The sequence below is a fragment of the Trichoplusia ni genome, chromosome 12, assembly GCF_003590095.1.
Source record: "Trichoplusia ni isolate ovarian cell line Hi5 chromosome 12, tn1, whole genome shotgun sequence".
NCBI lineage: Eukaryota > Metazoa > Arthropoda > Insecta > Lepidoptera > Noctuidae > Trichoplusia > Trichoplusia ni.
This window is the reverse complement of record NC_039489.1, coordinates 3,980,048-4,000,196: the sequence shown is the minus strand read 5'-3', so window position 1 is coordinate 4,000,196 and position 20,149 is coordinate 3,980,048. Positions and strand designations below refer to the sequence as shown.

The 20,149-nt window shown below is 33.4% G+C and overlaps 1 protein-coding gene across 1 annotated transcript in view; it reads left to right on the top strand.

Annotated features, from left to right (window-relative positions):
- The first annotated feature begins 1,485 nt into the window (after positions 1 to 1,485).
- The window catches only part of LOC113499330 (insulin gene enhancer protein ISL-1), a 42,737-nt gene continuing 24,073 nt past the window's right edge, over positions 1,486 to 20,149 (top strand). The window contains exon 1 of the mRNA XM_026879763.1: positions 1,486 to 2,104. Coding sequence (XP_026735564.1) covers positions 1,999 to 2,104 — 106 coding nt within the window. The 5' untranslated portion in view covers positions 1,486 to 1,998. The remainder of the gene's footprint in view (positions 2,105 to 20,149) is intronic.

Sequence of the window (20,149 nt, the reverse complement as noted above, 5' to 3'; positions counted from 1 at the left end):
AAATTGAGTATTTTTTCCTCACTTCCAAAATACGAACATCCCAAAATAGCGAAAGGAAAAGGAAATACTTTAAATAACTTTTTAAAAATCCATTCTGCCTAACATCTGCTGAGATAAGGCACTATCTACGCCTGTTTTATCTGTAGCGACGTTTGGCGCGAACTTTCGGCGCCATTTTTTTTCTAACCTCACACGTCGTTGATGAAGTAATTTAAGGGAAAATTAATGAGTTCTAGTTTAGGTTTGAGGTGTAATTTTTTGCGAGTTAAGTTAATTTTTGTGGCGCCATTCCTTTGAGGACCCTAGAGACAGTCAAAGGCGTATAATATGTGATGATGATGACGCAAATACGCAGTTTTTTGTTTGATTCAAATACGCTCGTTTACACAGTTGGTTTGAAAAGTTTGTCAAAGATTTAAGAGATTGAAGATCGTACTCAAATTTTAAGTGTTGGATGGACCTTCAAATTGTTATATCAAACAAATAACTTAAGTAACTAAATAGGAAGAAGAATGTTTGGATAGAAAATAATCTAGAGGTAGGTAGGTACTTCTTACTCTACCATAGTTTTTCTAGAGATTTCTGATGCATATACACATATTTATACATTTCGTTTGTTTTTTTTGGAGTTTTTGTGACCTTTACAATCGTTGTACCCTGTGTTCACAATATACAGTACTTTTGAATTGTCTAAATCATTTTAGCTTTTGAAATCCGTAACGTCTTTTATTGTGTAACAAATCTTAATAAATACCGCCTACCAAGATTTAATGTAAGTTACTGTTATCCCCAGATTTTCTTCAAATAGCAGGGATATGTTATGTAGATATGTAAAAAAACAAAAATCAACTAAAATGATATATTTTTAACTATGAATCATATTTCTGTTAAAGTAAATTAAATTGACCAGTTATTAATTATTTTCAGCCTCGTGTTTAAACCAATTTGCATATAGCTCTACAATACTCTAGATATAAGAAAAAAATAAACGAGATTTTTGACGTTGACGCATGCGCTTGTCTTGTTTGCTTCACAGACACAAGTTTAATTCCAAAAATAATATATATATTTGCAAAATATTTTTAAACCAAAAAAGAAAAAGCCTACGTTAATTTATGTTCCCAATCAGCGGAAATTCTTACGAAGCAATAAATCAATCTAAAGAAATACCACCAAAGTCACAATTAACGTTCCTGCTAACTCCACAACAAATACAGCGCTATACTTGTGTATAGCGAGTTCACAGAACAGACAACACAAACATATTTTACACACGATTCGAGTCGAATAAAAATTGGATCGCGATTAATCAAAAACAAAACACGAAACACCAAAGATTAACATGGCAAGATTATAAAAAAAATCGAGAAAAAAGAACTAGCAAGACCACGGATCAAAATCATAAATCATGCTCATTATATCCGAACCGGATTATTTTTTACCGAATAAAATGTTCAAAAAAGCATCAAAAGGCTGTAGGGAGCGCCATATTGCAAGGGCCCCGTCGGTTTGGGCGGGAAAATGGGAAGCTGCCGACCAATCGCAGCGGCCATTTCGAAAAGGCGTTCTGAAATCCCACCAATGAGGAGGCAGGCCGGTCTGCTCATGCGCTTTCGAGTCGATCCATAGAATTATAGATATAGCACGGCAGTGTGGGCTTGGCCGGCGCGGTGACACGACGTGCGTGATGAACGAACATTTTTTTTTTAGAAATAAATTTCGAAGTGCCTAACAGTAATTAGTGTAAATAAATTTAAGCTCAAACAATATTTTGGTGTATTCCGTTTGTGATAGAACTATTAGTGTTTTAAAACATTTTGCGTGTGGAATAAACTGGCTTTAAATCGTATAGTCAGTGATGTCATTGCAGTAAATAAGAGAATTATAAGTTTTTTGATGATTTGAGGGTAGCTGTTGTTAAAATTAGGGAGTTTTAGCGTAAGGGGAGGTTAGGGTAAGGTTGTAAAGGTGCTGGGTGGTGGGGAGCTAGCGTCAGTGATGGTGATGGCGAGCGGCGGCGGTGGTGGGCTGGTGCAGTCCCCACCCGACATGCTGCATCACCACAACATCATGGACACCTCCTCGCATGTGGAGATGATGCCCAGTGAGTACCATCACAATATACTCTTACTCTCAAGTAGACATGATATTGTATTCTGTGTTTGTGCAGTAACTACTGCAGGTCTCATTGATGGTATAATTTTTATTCCACCCTTAAGCCACACGTTGACTTCACCACTGTAAACAATGACAGAGACATTTTAAGAGCTTCTTAAACTGAAGTGAATTTAAGTAGTAGAGTAAAATAAGAAATTCTTTATGACTTAGTTTTGTATTGCTAATATAACCTCTGTACAGACCTAACTTAGCATTCAATTTGTGCAACACATAATTAAGCATATTTTTAGATATCTGGGTATACGTAGATATGAAATTGACATTAATTATTTAAACCATCTAGATGTAATTTTTTAATATTTAACTTCAGTTTGTAAACAAAAATGTTTAGAAAAGAGAATTCAAAAGTTTTCTACATAGGCCTACAACGAAAAACCATAGTTTTACATTTGCAAAACACGTCTGATATCATTCTGATTGCGTTTAATAATATTTTTAGGTATATTGAAAAAAAAAGACCAAAATAATAAGTTCAGTCGAATTCTAGACTTAAATATAGATTTCCAAACAAGTTTGTATTTTTTCCGAAATGCTAATCATAAATTATTAAACAACATTTAAGTATTGTTTCAATTTGTATGTACTATAGCTTTTTTTTTTTTAATTTCAACAAATAACAAAACTTTAAAAACTCTATTGCTTTGTTTAAACATAAGTACATACAACCGACGTCGAGTTAAAATTCCCAAGCCTAACTTGATATTTTTATGGGAAAAATGAACGCTAATGAAAATGCTAGCTACATATTTCAAGACAAATACAAAAAAGAATTACAAAAAGATTTTCGAAATTCAAAAAAACACGGACTGTATAAATTAAGAATAGAATATACCTTGCACGGAAAAATCATCATTAAAAAGAAATAAAAACAACGCAAAAACACATACAAATATAAATGCATAATTAAATTTCTTTAGTTAAACTATTTGCTACCTAAAGGTACTACTACTAATAGATATAAATTCGCAGCACCTAGTTAGTTCCACAAAGTGACAACCAAATTATTAGTTGCCGTATACGGCATCGTCCGGTTTCAAAGCATTCCGTCCAGATTCCGATCACGGCGTAAGAGAAACGTGACAATTATTGAACTAATTATCGCATTGACACCGGTTCTGTCTTGCTTGGAGTGCAAACATAAGTATAAGGCACTTTATACACAACTTTTTACGTAAAGTGCATGCTATGTATCGTTTTCAAAGGGCCTAAGAATGAAGTTAAATGTTTTTAACTGTATTCTTAGGTTCTAGTTGCCTTAGTATAGGTTAGATATAGAAATAATTGCTGCCAGCGTAGCGGAATAGTCCGAAAGGGTTACCGTGACCCCGGTACACAACGGGCAAAGAAAGGAACATGGGTGGGTTTTAGTCAATAGAAGTCTGACAATCCCTTCAGCTCAACCCAAAAAGGAATAAATCATTTGATGATTTAGAATCCAAAAAACAGGGCCCTACATGCCTTAATATGATATATCACATAGCTGATAATATAAAGTACTTTTACAAGTAGACTTACTTTGACTATTTTTTTAGTGAATTATTATTAATCTCTACCAGTAAATGTCAGACATTAATTCCGCGATTGTGCATTGTCCATGCATAAAAACTAACAAAAAAAAAAACTTGAATTTTCTAGAAAAAATAAAAGCCTTGTCTTTTTATTGATATTTTATTCAGAAGCTCAAAACTGATTCAGCCAGGATCAAATATATGGAATTGGAGAAATTCAAATTTAACCTAACTTCCAGCCCAAACTATGTGAACGCAAATCTCTCACTTCCTGCCTATATTTGCACCTCTCTCTTATAGGCACACTTGGTACCACATTTTTATTTTTTATTACAGGGTATTCTTTAAAAAAAGTTTTACCTATATCAGTGTTGTGGTTGGCATGTAAAAATGAAACAAAAAAATAAGCATAAAACTGCAAAATATGTTACATTAATAAAACTATTTCATAATGTGTGTCTAAGATTACAAGATCATAAAAGTGTTTTTAAAAGTAAGTAAGTAATTATATAACAGTTTTTTTTTCGAATATTTTAATATAACAATAATGCAGATTAGGAAACATCATAGAATAAATAAATTATAAATATACCTAAAACACGCAAATGCAAGCAAGATTCCGATTTGCAGGTGTTAATGAAAAAAATACTTTTATGACCAAATTTTACCACTTTTTTATTTTCATTTATATTATTATTGTATTATTTAACATCATCAGCCATGGTCTCTACACTGCGGTAACCACTTGTTTAAAGTGTTTTTTTAAAACATCATATCCACGAACACCGCCAAACAGTTGTAGAAATTATAAATGACATGACATAATTATGAAACTTGGAGCAGATGTCTGTCTCCTATAAAAATGTTTGGTTCAAGCCGGGAAAGAACTGGCAGCTACCGATGTCTAGCCTTTTCTTTTACCCGGAGAAATCCTCATAGGCTTTTGGAAGGCGGAGAAGTAGTCCTGTCTCTTAGCGGCTAAAACTAACAGAGTCCTTCACCCTTACCTACCACTCTGCTACCAAAACTACCACGATAAGATGTCTAAGAGCCTACCACGGTTTTACCGTAATGTTATCGCATTTATGGAAGAGAGAGGCATCTATAACGCATGTAGAGCGCTGTCACGTTTCTACATCAGCAATAATATTACTTCAAGACGAGGCGGTAGGTCCTGATGACCTATGATTGACTAATCTGGTCAGTGAGGGAAAATTACACAACGGTACTTAAAGTTACTGATCAATTTACAAATTCGTGTTCAAATAAGTACCTACTAACGATTGGGCAAATAAAGATTTATAAAATATCGACCCCCCAAGGTCTTTGCATCACGATCCGTGCTTGACTCGCCTGCATCTGTTTCAAGGTTGGACAAAACTGACAGTTAACAGTTTCGAAAGTTTCTGACAGGTTAAATGTAACTACTGTTAATTATTGGTCTTGCCTTAACTGTTGTTAAGCAAGCTCTAAAGACTGCAGACAAAAAAACTTATTAAATGCCGTAAAAACTGTATGTAAAACTTGGCTCTATTCCTTTAAACTTTAGAAATAGTTTTTGCAGCACAAAAAACATATAAAGGGTAAAAGTTATATGATTTTTTTGTTGACTTCTAATCTTTAAATTATCAAAATGGTAGTTTTCATTATTAAATGATTTAACGGTTTACTCACGCGTATTTATCGGGGTAGCCCGACTAGTATAAAAATGGTAGTTGTCATTAAAAATACAAGCGCTACTTAAGTATTTTCACCTAATTCGTATTTTTTTATATATATTATACAAATATAAATGTTTACGTATGTGTACATTATTAACTGGTCAATAAATGATGAATACATTAATCGGAACATTACAACGCGCTGTTATTACGGCAAGCCTATTAATATTAAACATAAATAGATCCTACTTATTATAACTCCGCGGTATCGGGCATGACATGGCCACTTGTTATAAATTACTTTTTATTACTCAGTTTTGTACTATTATTTGACTTTATTTTCGTCCAGCAATAACATTAATCATTACTACTTTATTTAATTTGATGCGCACAATAATAATAGAGCGATATAAAAAGATATTAATCAGAAAATAATTTATAACCAGTAAAACACAAACGCTATTTTTTAAACAAAATAAATTATTTGTTCAAAATATAATGCGCCGTAAAATCTTAATCGGCATTCTAAAAGAAAATGTAGAAATAACAAATTTAAATCCGTTCAATTTCTCGCAGGCCGAGAATTTTTGTGTGCACAGTTAATCAAATGATTGGAATACCATCCAATCTTGTGCAAAGGGGGAAGATTTATAAACCGGGGTCTGTAATACCGGGGCATTATTTTTGGCAGTGCAAGCGTAACTGCCCATTAGAGGGTTACTCGGGAAATTTATGACGTACAAAGTGTTTTTGAAAACTAGTTTTGTCGACTTTCATTCTATTTATTATGAGCGTTTTTTAATGTTGCCAATATAATTACATTACTTGATCGACCAGTTACGTAGAACAGTGTGCAATAATTATCAAGTCGGAAATATCATCTAAAATTAAAATAATAAATCATCGACTATATGGCAATGTAAGAAATATTTGAAACATGACAGAAATTATATTTTTTCAGCATAAGATATGTGCTTCCACAGTATAATAATGAAAAATAATTGCGAAACAACGATAATTACCGAAAAGAATATCCGACAATTTTATTTGATTTATTATCTTTGCCGGAATTCAATATACCTACACTAAAATTATAAATTACACAATTATTTGAGCGGATTATAAAAAGCAGACGTGCATATTTATAAATGTCAATTAAAATAATAATCGACGCTGTTTGAAAATGTTTTGTGTTATTATTTTTCCTTTGCAAAATAGTTTTGCTTTATTTTTTTGTGTTTCGAGTTCTGATTTTGATTCTGAATATTTTTTTAAACCCGTTTTATTTTTTATTTAAGGTTTTATATTTAATTTTATGATTCTATTCCAATTACTATGAACAATTTGTTCTCCTTCGTTGGTATCGTTGATGCTATATTTTTAATTAGGTAGTGTTATGAATACAGGTAGCGGCATAAAACAAGGCAACCGTAGAAATTAACGTTTAATCGACACATAAATATGATAAAAAATACTTGGTTTTAGTCCATTAAATTCTGATATTATACCATAGTTAAATAATTGTTTAAAAAGGACTCTCGCATCATCACTATTTTTTATTAAACATATTTTTAATTAGTACAATAATACCCAATTTATAAGCAAAATGAAAAAAAAAACACGCTTACAAATATTATAAAAATTCTATTTTTATTGTAGGATTGCTGTGACAGAATAGTCTGGAATTAAATTTTGACCCAGCACTAAGAAACAAACATACTTGTAAACTAATTAACAACTACATAACATTTTTTAACGACTTATATACCTTATAACCTATTATTAACTGTTATTGCGGTCAAAACACATACAAATAACAAAAGGTTTCAGTATATTCTCAAGGGATTATAAAGATCTCAACTTCATCCGCGAAACCCAGATAAAATAATGTATGAATATGAATATATTATCTGACAAGAACTTTCTCATTCTTTCACCACTCGTCTCGTTTACATAAACACGAAGATGCATGACTACTTAGAACAAATATTGCCACAAAAATATTTAATACATCTGCTAATTAAGACACGTGATTAGCTACTGTATAATATGATCTCTAATTAATAAAGTCTTGAAGGAATTTAAGACGGTTAGAAGTTTGGTATAGTATCATTATTAGCACATTTTTTATACTATAGTCACACTTATATTGTTTATGCAAAAATGTGTAAGTTTGTAACTTCATAACGTTAAAATACCTCGGCCCATTTTGGTAAAATTGGTTATGGAGGTAAGCTCGCACCTTGGACTTAAGTCTCTTTGAGCCGATTTCGGCTATGGTAACGATATAGTGTCTCCGGACACCAGCCAACTGCACAGGACATACTAACGTAAAAGGATTAGGAGCCGGCACATATTTTATGCAACTACCGAAATAAGGACTTATTTATTTTCAACATCCAATAGTCGAAAAGTTGCTTTTTTCTTGGATCGAACTGGAGACCTTTGTCACCTACTACTACCAGTTATGCCGTCCCACCTTAAACTTACCTGGATTAACGCATACGGTAGGCTACCCCCCACAGCTACAGCAAAAATTTAGCATGAGCAAGTTAAAATTGACTGTGTTAGTTAACGCTATAGTTCGAAGTCCCGCCAGTTAAGTTGCGGTGCTAAACACTAAACAAATTAAAGAAAGTTCCTACAACTGTTTTTACTAGGCGCGTGTTGGCTTTTCTTCGTAAGTTTTCTCTTAATATACTGAAGTTTTTCACTATACTATGGTTTCTTCTTACTATGTGCTTGAGTGTTTATTTTCGCCTAGCTATTGTTTGATCGTTAACTTGATCATCATCATCATCTGTCCAATACTGGACATAGGCCTCTCCATACGTTCTCCAGCGACCGGTTCATTGCCACCTGCATCCAACGAGACCCAGCGGATTTCACCAGTCCGTCGTTAACTTGATAGACCAAAATAATGAAATGCATTTTAACATAATCCCACTTCACAAAATCAAGTCTGCTAAGCTTCTATTAAGCATTCGACCAGTTTTCAATCCCGTCGTCGTCGCCGTCGCCGTCAAAGTCGTTTTTTAGTAGGACTTAGGGTCTAAGACCACCATAGTAAGTTTTATGGGGGTGCGAAGTCGGTAGCTCGCACCTATGGGATGTTTATACTCCAACCCGTTTTCCAATGCTGTCGACACATAAAAAATATGGACCCTGGTGATCGTCTGATCTTTTTTGTGTCTTTTTTAGTCTGTCATGCATTGTTTATTCCCTTCACTAAATGTGTTGACTTCCAAAATTGCTTGATAAAGTGCAATAGTGTTTGTGCGATTTGCCCGTTGCCCTATCGTAATCGAAAAACATATTTAATAATACTAGTTTTCAATTATTTTATATCTATTTGTAATTCAACAAGCACATAAAGGCGAGTAGTAATATTCGTAAACGTTATGCACTAAACAAATATTTAGAATAAATAATGAAGTACAATAAAATTATATATTAAATACGTTAATTCGAAGTCCGAAACTAGCATGTTATAATAAAATTTAACAAAAATAAACCCACGCGTGCGAAGAATGTTCATTTTATACAATTCTAAAATGTCAAGACTGGTTCTAAAATAAATTTTAAGCGAATGCGTTTTGTGTTTATTTTATTTTGATATCGAAGATGGTTTAGTTCGTAATGTACGCAGGCGGTAACTTTGATATTATTCTAAACGAAATAACATTCAATTTTATAAATAGTCAAAGTAAAAATTTGAAGTAATTGAATATCGTCAAATTAGTTGTTGATCTGTTAGTCCTGGCTGATATACCATATATATCCGACTTACCAAAGGTCGTGGGTTCGATTTCCCCTCAAAACATTTTTTTGTGAGAGCAAGTGTGTTCATCAGTTTTATAGTAGGTACTCGTAATATAGGTAAAGTAAGAGGATATTAAAACGATGAAAGATATACCGGAGCGTAAGTAATATTATGAGCAAAATAAATTTACGATCATTATTATGAATAATTTAGATCCTTATACATTTTCCGATCATGTCACAAATAAAGGCTTATAAAGATAATTAAATGAGCTGGCAATAAAATAAACATTGCATTTAATTAGACTTGACTCAATTGAACTTTAATGCTAATTTCAATTAATAAGTATTAATTTTACTCGTTGCAATTTCAATTTATATTATTTTATAGTTGAATAGGTAAATCTTTTGTCTACGTATATTTATAATAGCATTTTGATTAAATTAATAGCAAGTTTCCTAAAGTCATTGCCAATTCTATTCGGAAGGGTAATAATAGGCGAAGAAAAAAAAAAAAATAGCCACCCATCAATTTTATGACCGTACTGACGAGTTGTAAAGTTGCAAAAAAGAAATATATCATCTGTAAAAATTTCAACATCGCCATAAATACTTAGCTTTCACCGTTCATGTGACAACCTAGGTGCAGACCGACCAACAACGTAGCTTTAGGTTTAGCATAGATTTTCTTTTTTATCTTTCAAATTTATAAAAGTCCTTTTCTTACTTAGTCTTTTCTTTTAATTCTCAACAAAGGAGTATTTCAAATATAATGTAAAAAAATATATTTTTTTAATATCTTTTTTTACTGTCTCGTCCAATCCGTGTCGGTAACAATGGACAGTCGCGCGCACGTGTCCGCCTCTATCATCACCGCATTACGAATTTACAATCACTTTTATATGCGCCTGTAGTGTTAATAGGGCTGTTGGACGTGCCGACTGCTCGCTACAAGGTTTGATGCTTGGGCTGGCTTTTTTATTTATTTTACTTTATCTATCATCCTGACTAATATTATAAATGCGAAAGTAACTCTGTTTGTCTTTCTGTCTGTCTGTTACGCTTTCACGTCTAAACCACTGAACCGATTTTAATCAAATTTGGTACAGAGATAGAGTTGACTTTCAGAAAGAACATAGGACAGTTTTTATCCCGGACTTTTGAAGAGTTCTCTTGTAAACGCGATATAACCGACCTCGACGCGGGCGAAGAGCTATTTTAAAATAAAAGTAGTTGGGTTGAGCATTTTGCTTAATGCTTGCTTTAAGTTTGAGATACATACAGTTGAAATTTTAAGAAACTCCTTCAGCTGTTGTTGCACTAGAATGTAAAATTATATTCTGAAGTGCAGATAGCCCAAAGTGTTTAAAAGCCAAATAATTGAAGATTTAAAATTACTTCTTTCTTTATCTTAGCTTTTTTTTGTTTTTATTTATTTATTTATACTTCTTAGACATGAAGATATGTACAACTGCGGACATGGACCTATAGCCTTCCTTGGTAAATGGGCCATCTTACATTGAAAGGATTTTTTAAATCAGACTTGTTGTTCCTGAGATTATCGTTCAAACAAACCAAATCATTAGCTTTATAATATTAAGTATCTATAGATAATAGTTAGAATCTATTGGAATAATCAGGAATTATCAGACTTTATGCCGACACAATTTACAGAAGCCACAATTGTTTTAACAAATAACTGTTTTACCTTATCAGTACACTACCCTCAAAATAACAATACCGTTAAATAAATAAACAGTTAAAACACAACATATGTTGAGAAGTTAACTCTTATCTATAACAAACACACAGTAGTTAAGTCTAACTCATGCAAATAACTGTTATCTGAAGTTATATTCTAAACATATGTAGGATGTGTCTGTATAGGTAATAGGCTCATTGGGTTCATGATAGTTACGCCTATTTTAGCCTATTTTGCTTTCGATAAGTCGTGCCATTACTCTATTAGTTATGTAGGTAAAATATTAGCCTATTAGGATTTTCCATTTTCCACTGTTTTAGGCTTTTTAGAAGGCTTCTATACCCAAGGCTCGCACAAAGCTGTTTTTTTTTCTTTAAGACCAGGAGTGACTCCTTGTCGCCTGGAAACCGTCTCTTGAAGTAAAGGTATCGCAGTTTTGGAAGAACGCTTCAGCTGGCTCCAGGAGCGAAAATAAATCAGCAAAGTGGTTTACTAGGGATATGACTAAGTGCTTTAAGATCAGTATCACCCTCTCTAGCTGTGTAGTATATTTTACAAAATATATACCTGTCCTCCACAATCCATCCTTCACATGCCTTTAATATATGGGGCCATTTCATGCCTTTAACCCTAAAATGCCTACATCATTTTCAAATCTACTACGACTCAAATGTAAGAATATATAATATGTAATATTCATATCTAAATTCATCCCAGTATTATCAACATCAATACACAGCAATAACCAACCTAACTGCATTAATATAAGAGCGTATTTACATATATTTCTAACTAATTACATACATCTGACATTTTAACATATGCAAACGTCCAATGAGTATGTAATCGTAATTTATACAATTTACCTACCCCTGAAGATAGCACAGAATCTAAGTGACTCTGATAAGACCTAGTATTAACATAGGAATAACTGTTTAGTTATGCATCTGAGTTTAACGCCTCATAAATTATTTGTATGTTGGTATTCTTTGCGTGTAATGTCAATGATCCTTGAATTACCTTTGACTGTTAAATTGATTAGATGGTTTAGAAGCCCTTTATTAAGTTAAACTTAGTTTTTGGGTTGCTTCAAGCTCAAGGTTTTGATATTTGACGCAACTGATTTAAAGTTCTTAAAAAGTGTTTAAAACTCTTTTATGAAATAATTTTATATTCCGAATTAAATAAACAAAGAAGTAAACGTTCTTAAATATAAATGTGATGACACCAGAATCGGCCTAAAATAAACTTTTGATGACAGTCATATAAAATTACTTCGATTTTAAAGATCCTTTAAAATCTGTGATAATCAAAGTATAATCTTTAAAATCGGACATAATCAAGAGTTTAATCACCGATAATTAAAATACCAGCCCTCAAACGCCGGCGTCAAATAATTTTAATCACCGTTCAGTTTCCGGTGCGATCAAAAGATACCGCTTAGCGCCTCCAAATGACCACATTATGACCACATTGAAATGACCACATTCGGAAGTCGAAAAATGTTGAGATAATGATCAGAAGTTCCCGGCGACGGTATACGGGTTATGGATAACCTCACATTGCTCTTAAATTAACCCTTCTTCGGTGCTCTAGTTTTCTTGATTTGAATATATTTTTTTCAGTTTCGATTGGTATTGATTTTGGATTTTATTATGCTTCTTTTCGCGTAGGTTAATGGTGGGGTCTACTCTTGAAAGTATTGGTCAGTATTTAAAATTGGCTGTTGGAAAATAATAATTTTCAATTTCAGTTCTAGACCCAAACATTTTCCTACGCTGGAAACAGTAGAATATTATGGAGTCCGAATAATACAATGCCTATTGTGACAATACTCTTACCTACAAATAAATTTTCTATTTATTACAAAAAATATATTTAAGCCAAACCGTATTTTTTATCCCAATGTTTTTCTATTCCTTTACCACCCGGTTCGCATTTCGATTTAAAAGATTTTAACGACGAATCCACTCCTTATTATTTCAGCTTTTTACCAACTACAGCTAATTTGGGGTAGTAAGACTTTTGACTGACCGTTGTATCATTCGAAAAATAATTATGATATCTACAAAATATGAATAAATGCGTCTCATATCCATCTGTTAAACCATAAGTAACATCTCAAGTGTTTTTAACTATTTCGGAAGTCATAGATGTAGAGATAAGCAGTAGGATCAAATGTACCGCGGTGACTATTGAACGGTTATGAGTCTAAGGCGGCCTCTTTGATCCCTCCGTTATCTCGGCTCGAGTAACGCTGTGACTTATTGGTTAACCATGAGGTTAAAATTCGACCTTTCGTTTATTGCTTTAAAGTTTTATTCTATCAAAAATACTAATAAAACAGTAAAATTTATACTTCATAGTAATAATAAAAAGATAGGACTGTAAAAATATAGGCACTATAAGCTTAAATATACAACATTGTATTTTTAAAAGACTAGTATTTAACATAAATTGTAGCCTATTTTTAAAAGGTTGTGTTTACTGATAAGAGCCTGAAATAAATTACGAAATTACGTGCAAAGAAACTATATTCAACGCTATATTTACTTGATTACATTGTATTGAATATTTAAATAAAATACATCCAATACAAAGTTACAATTAAAAACGACACAAGCAACCACCATTTTTATTATAACCTTAAAAATAACGAAACCCTTCCCCGAGAAAATAATTACACAAAACCGATTCGATATTTAAAAAAACGACGGTACGTTTCTTATCGAATGTCCCCATAAAAATAAAGCTGGTTTTAAAAAACGAAGGAATATAAAGGACCATTTCGTAGCCGGTCTTATCTAAGGCTGGCGCCGGTGGCACGAAATTTGGACTTTTTTTTCAAAGACTCTTTTCGTAATTGACAGAATTTACGCATGAGATAAAGAGTAGTTTGGACAACACGGGATTGTGTAGGTTGGTCCTGATGCTATACGTATAGGTAGGTCCTACCTACTATATAGGTAGGTACAGGGCGTAGCCTTGATGGCCCTTTTAGATACATCGTGTTGTTTAATGCACGTATTTAAATCTTGTTTTAATTGTAGGAATAACGATTTGTCTGAGTATGATTATTTTGCTGCTTTATAGATTTAGGTTGTGTTAAAAGATTTTTTTTTGTAAATGAAACTGATAAGTAACAAAATACATAAGTATTTTTTTGTTGTATGCCCCACTCGCCATTCCGCAATGATTTTTCAGATAGTAACCAAGGCTAAATTCATGCTAATTAATAATTTGGGATACTCTAAATAATGATATACTTGGTCAGTTAATAAAGATCTCAAGAGTCAAAACTGCAACTCAACAAAGATCCAAGAAAAAATCGTTTATCAAAAATAATCCGCCCATCCACAGGTAGGCAATGATAAACACAAACTTAACATTCCTAATGACCGCAAAATTACAAAATATTTTCCAAAAACGTTTAAATCTATACGTCAATCTCAATTTGACAGGGACCTGCCCGTTTGACAGCTGTCATATTAAGTTGACATCTGTGTTGGCGTTTTTTTTTCGGTCTTGGGATCTTTGGAAAAAACGTGAACAATGCAATGCCAGGAGGAATGGACATTGATGTTGATTGCCCTATTTAGGTTGTCACTATTTCATATGAAACACAACTTAACATTAGTATCTGACGCCCTATTAAATTAGCTTCGATTAGGCGCGGCCAACATTGAGGCGGATTTGGTTACATGAATCTTGATCAAAATAAATACCTAATATATCTAGCTGTGTAAAGAAACTGTTTTGTTTGAAAACAAATCTCAATTACTCAATGGTAATCATTTTGATAATTTACAATCTATGACAAAATGTAATGAAAGATAAAACATGCAAACACGGTATGTATGATTCACGTACATTAGCTAGCGCATGCGCAAAACGCACCTGTTATGACATATCAGCAGCCATCTTGAATTTGAAGGAAAAACAAAACGTAAACGATTATTACGAGCCTACGACTACGTCTTAAAGAGTAAGAGAGACGTCGTTCTATGCCGTGTATAGCGCTGTCACTTTTTCACAGCTACAGTAATATTACTCGAAGATGTGCCGATATGCCCCTTGATAATTTAGATAAGTTACGGCATCTTCTAACTACATAATACTAATTTACATGATAATGATAGCAGGTATTCAATATTTGCATAATATCTTGTAATATATGTATTAAATTGAAGCTTTTAAGCAACTTGATAAGCTGATGGTAATGTCAGATCAGCTTTATAAGGACAAGGTAATAATTTAATAGTTGTACATGGTTTTCTTAGTGATTGTAATATCAGTTTCTTTACTATCAGTTTTTAAAGCAGTGCTGTTAACGTGGAAAAAGGACGCAGCTATGCCATTATGTAGAGCGATGTCTCGCTTTAATATCGGCAAGGATCCTGTTTATTAGCTCATGGTAGTGGATCGCAAGCAAGGAGGTCGTTACTTCAAATCCCAAATTCAACTACTAAGCACAGTAATGACACTTCTTGATTATTTACAAAACTCCATACAAGTCATAAGAAACAAGCATTTACTAACAAAAATGGTGGTCACCTTACAAAATTAAAGTGTAACCGGGCTGAAATGTTTATGCCTTCAGCTTTATTTGAGAATGATGCCTAATACCTACCTAATTGCTAAAACATTAAATAATATTCCTGCAAAATGATTTTGAAGAGTATCCTAAGATATGACTCGTTCCTGCTAGCTAATTTATTTAACAAGGTAAAATTGTAAAACAAAACTTTGTATTAACGGTCTCCGCGGCATTAACTTTATAGCTTAATTACTTCAGAAAGACATCGTTTACCGTCTAGACCACCCAGGGCATGTAAACTGGGCTAGGCTTAATCTAAAATCTCTACATTTCTGCTATAATTATATCCTTCTAGTACTTTGTATTTTATGAATACCTTCATTAAACTTGTCGGCGGATTTCTGAGGCTACTTGACATATTGCGGTGTCTATTTAAGTAAAGATGGAATATCTCAAGGACCACCTAAACATTAGATTTACGTGACATACCTACGTTATGTGTTTTTATTAAGTTTTTTTATTTATTTATTTTTATAATTCATTTAATACTATATGGAAAGTTATATGTAAAGTCAAGAGTTCAAATCATAATGCGTTGTAAACGTAGAGCTTAGTTGGTCTTACTTAATTAGTGTCTAAGTCTTCAAACAGAAATAAGATCACTGGCGAACAATAAAACAACCTGAACTAACTTTTTATAGGAAAAGAATCTTTTATTTAAAGAAAGATGTAAAAAAAAAACAAAAAAGGCACGTACGAACATAACTTTAAATTTCGTACAACCAATCAACGGTATTCCAAATTCATAACTTTCACTCGACCGTTTTTTTTTTTTTCTAAAATGACAGACAGACAAAGGAGTTTTTGCCCGACTGCCAAAAGGTGGTTTATGTTTTTGCTAATTCCCTTTTGTTCGATGACGTATCGGCAAAATATTTGGTGTTATCTCATTTAACGGATATTGTTGGCGCCTGCTGTCGTGATGTTTGTGTTAAGCTCCTGTGGCTAGAATTTGTGAAAAGATTTCTTGGTTCAAGGGAATTATGACGTCATTAGGTACTCGTGGGCTGTTTAATTGTATGCAGGAAGAAACAAAAGACGTTGATTCATGGACAAAAAGTGTATAAAGAATGCAATACTTAAAGAGGTTTTTATTTTTTACAATTTGATTAATCGTGTCATTGTGGCTAATTTTGTATTTGGCTCAGTTGACGGTCAAAACTTTATTCCACTTCGTCAAATAAAGTTTCAAAAACTTGGCAAAAACATCTGAATTCGATAAATTTAGCAAAACAAATATCAAAGGCTTTGTACAAAACTGACCCTTTCTGAAGCAGAGATAAAATAATGAAGAAACTACACTCGCTCTCTTATATATCCTGACAACAACAATATTTTAATATAAACTTTATTTGCAACCTCTTAGAGTTCAATTTCAAAAACTATCAACATAGCAACAATAGTCAAAAACTAATACTATTGTCACCAGTAATTCGACACTGAACGACTGCAACATGATCTAACAAAACCTAATTTGAACCTTAAGCCTCTTAAATAAAACTCAAATTTGAAAATGAAAATCGAAAAAAAAAAATTACGGCGCCACGGTTTTGTCGCCAACGTAATGTCGCGACGATGATATCCGGTGAAGAAAAAAAGAAAAAAAAAAGGAAAAAAAGTATTTTTTGTTTCTTTTTTTCATTTACAATGTGTAAGGCACTGACCAGGTTCAAAATGTACGTTATACGGGACCCCTGAATGATTAATTACGCTTCTGTAAAAGTTGAGTTTTTTGTATGTTTTTTCTGTTTTCGGAAGTTCATTGGTGGCGCCTAGAGCATGCACGTGCTAAGTAGAGGCTTTAATGATCTTAAGAACCCTTCGATTTAAGATGTTGGTCTCAAGGATCTGAAGTTTTTGAAGATGTTTTTGAAAACCCATGCGTGTTATTTTGATTTTTATTAAGCAGATTTTTTTTACGTCGAAAGGACTTTTGCCCCATGAATTTCGAATAGGTCAATTGATATGAAATCTGAAAAAGAAAACAAATTTTATTATTGTTATGGATGCATTCTTGGATCCCACAAATTCACAGTATAGAAATTGATGACTGTTGTATCAAAAGTTAGAGTATCTTTCCACTAATTCATAAAAAATAGGTAACAAGTATTATAACGTTAACGGAACGGAGTCTTCTTAACATTAAACTTACGGACAGAATAAGAAATACTAAGATCCGTGCCACAACCAAACTTTTAGACGTTACTCATAAAGCTGCTACGTTGAAGTGGAATTGGGCTGGTCACGTCTGTCGTATGCCAAACAACCAATGGGCAAAAATTACCACTGAATGGTCCGTGACACAAAACCGACGTCAGCGAGGCAGACCCAGACGGAGATGGCGGGATGACCTGGATTCGTTCTTACCGAACTGGTCACTCGCGGCTCATGACAGAGACAAGTGGAAGAAGAGTGGGGAGGCCTTTGTCCAGCTGTGGGACATTCCAGGCTAGTAATAAAAATAATAACAAGTATTATAGACCGAAGAACACATTAGTACTTTGTCTTTCTTGGCGAAAAGACTTTCTTCTTAATTAAATACTTTACTCTCATTTATTGTATAGTCACACTAGTCCAAAAGGATGGGTTCATTAAAATCGCGTGATAGCATATTTACAAAAGAAATTAATACACGAATTCCTAACACCGAATGGAACAAAATCTGTTGATATATCGTGGGAACTGTACTTACCACGTACTAAGACAGCGTGAAGGAATTTGTTTAAAACAAACGTACAAATATAATATGATATTAATGGGTCTCTATTTGTGGCTCATCTGTTAGCTGGTCAATATATAGGCTTTCATATCGTGTAGTAATTACTAGTGTGATTAGAAAAACGTGTTGGTTGGTGTTAGGAAAACATTCTCCACTTTTCAGCCTTGAGGATCTACAGACTCTCATCAGAGAGACTTCTTTTACCTGTTACAGTAACAATACTGACCTCCTCAACCCAGTTACCTGGGCAACACGATACCCCTACGAAATTCTTGTTAACGTGCCGTGCATCAATCAGGAACTCGCTATGACATAGAAGGTCACCCATCTACGGACAAAATTGTCAAAATTGAACTAGACGCCATATTGCCGTAACCGGACTTTCGTGGCATTGTCGTACCTTCTAGTCGCGCCTAAAGAAGCTTCACTTCAATAAAGATGATGTCTAGAAGTTTTTTTACGATTTTTACATGTTCGGTTATACATGCTTAGGGTATTCTTATAAAGATTAATACCAATATTCAGAATATAATCGGGTCAGACTGTGATACATTTTTTGTCAGTCTGCATCGCATCATAAAACCCTTTACAGTAGCTTGGGACCTGTCAAGTTGTAGCTTTTTTATTTATAGTTAGGTTAGTGATACACTGGGTTTATTTTGGAGGCTACTTAGAGTTATTGTAGAGTCGATTTTGATTGTGTTTTTTGTATTTTGAGATTGATTTGATGCAGGTTCGTGTGGTATGGTAATATTATTATGTATGATTATGGAATATGTAAGCAAGTGTTAAGTTCAATAAATATACCTTCTCGATAGCAAGAGCTTTTAGCAAAATGGTAGGATATTTATGGACTAATGTTTCAACAATTAAAATACGAATTTCTGTTATCTCTCGTCTGCACAACATTTTCTTAATTTCATAGCAATTATTTATTGGAAAAACCAGGAACGGCTTATGTGATATGTACCTCTGATTTTAACTTTTTTAATGCCTTCATAAACATATTTTTAGAAGTTTTGTGTACAACATTTGATCTCATCACTCGCACTCATTGTACCCCAACCTCAACCAAACGCCATGGCCGCCAGATAATCTGACGTATGATGTTATTAAACAGTTTTTGTGTGTCTCTGATGAAGGAAATAACAAGTGCGATGGATTGGGAGCTCTGAGAGGCGCCTCTTTTGTGTGCCGAGTCGGTTAAGCAGGTTAGATGTCACCGGTGGACAGACAACTATGGCTTCTACAGGTTTTACAATATTACGTTATTCCGTACCCAAAGGTAAAAACGGTGAAAGGAAAAGCCCTTACTAAGGCTATTCTGTATGTTATAACTATATCGTCAAAAAAGTGATAGATTAAGTAAACAGTTAATTTTACTTTCTTAAAAATGATCAGCTGTCGTTTAAGCCACTAAAGATTTTTAAAAGAACCTTTACAATTTTGTATTCCTATATTTAGTGACATATTTATGAATGCCCGCAATTTCCAAATCCCTTCTAACTTATTCAATTTATTATTTCTAAATCGTGTACTACTAATTGTAACAGCAATTACCTCAATACCATTTAATTGGTTAGTAATTATCACTACTTATCTAGACGTAAATAACCTAGCTGTCGCAAGAAACAATAGCTTGAACACCTCGACATTTCGACCGCATTACAGTGACCACTTATGGTCTGGTAATAATTCTACTATTTATAATACGTAAATTGTGGCTTGATTTATAAACAATTGCTGTCACTCCACAAGTAATAGAACATGGTATGGTACAGGCTATTTTAGGTGAACTGAATTTAGAAGTGGCAAGTTGAAATTTGCAACTGATCATAGACGATCGTTTATACAAGGACTTAATTTGAAAGAGACCGGGATTTTTAAGGTTTTCAGAGGATATAAGACCAATATGCAAATTCCTTGTTGAGAACTTCAGGCTATATGTGGTATAGAGCTATCCAGCATCGTTCTGTAGAAGAACAGACATGGACGGCTGAAAGTAGCTTCGAAACTATAGTA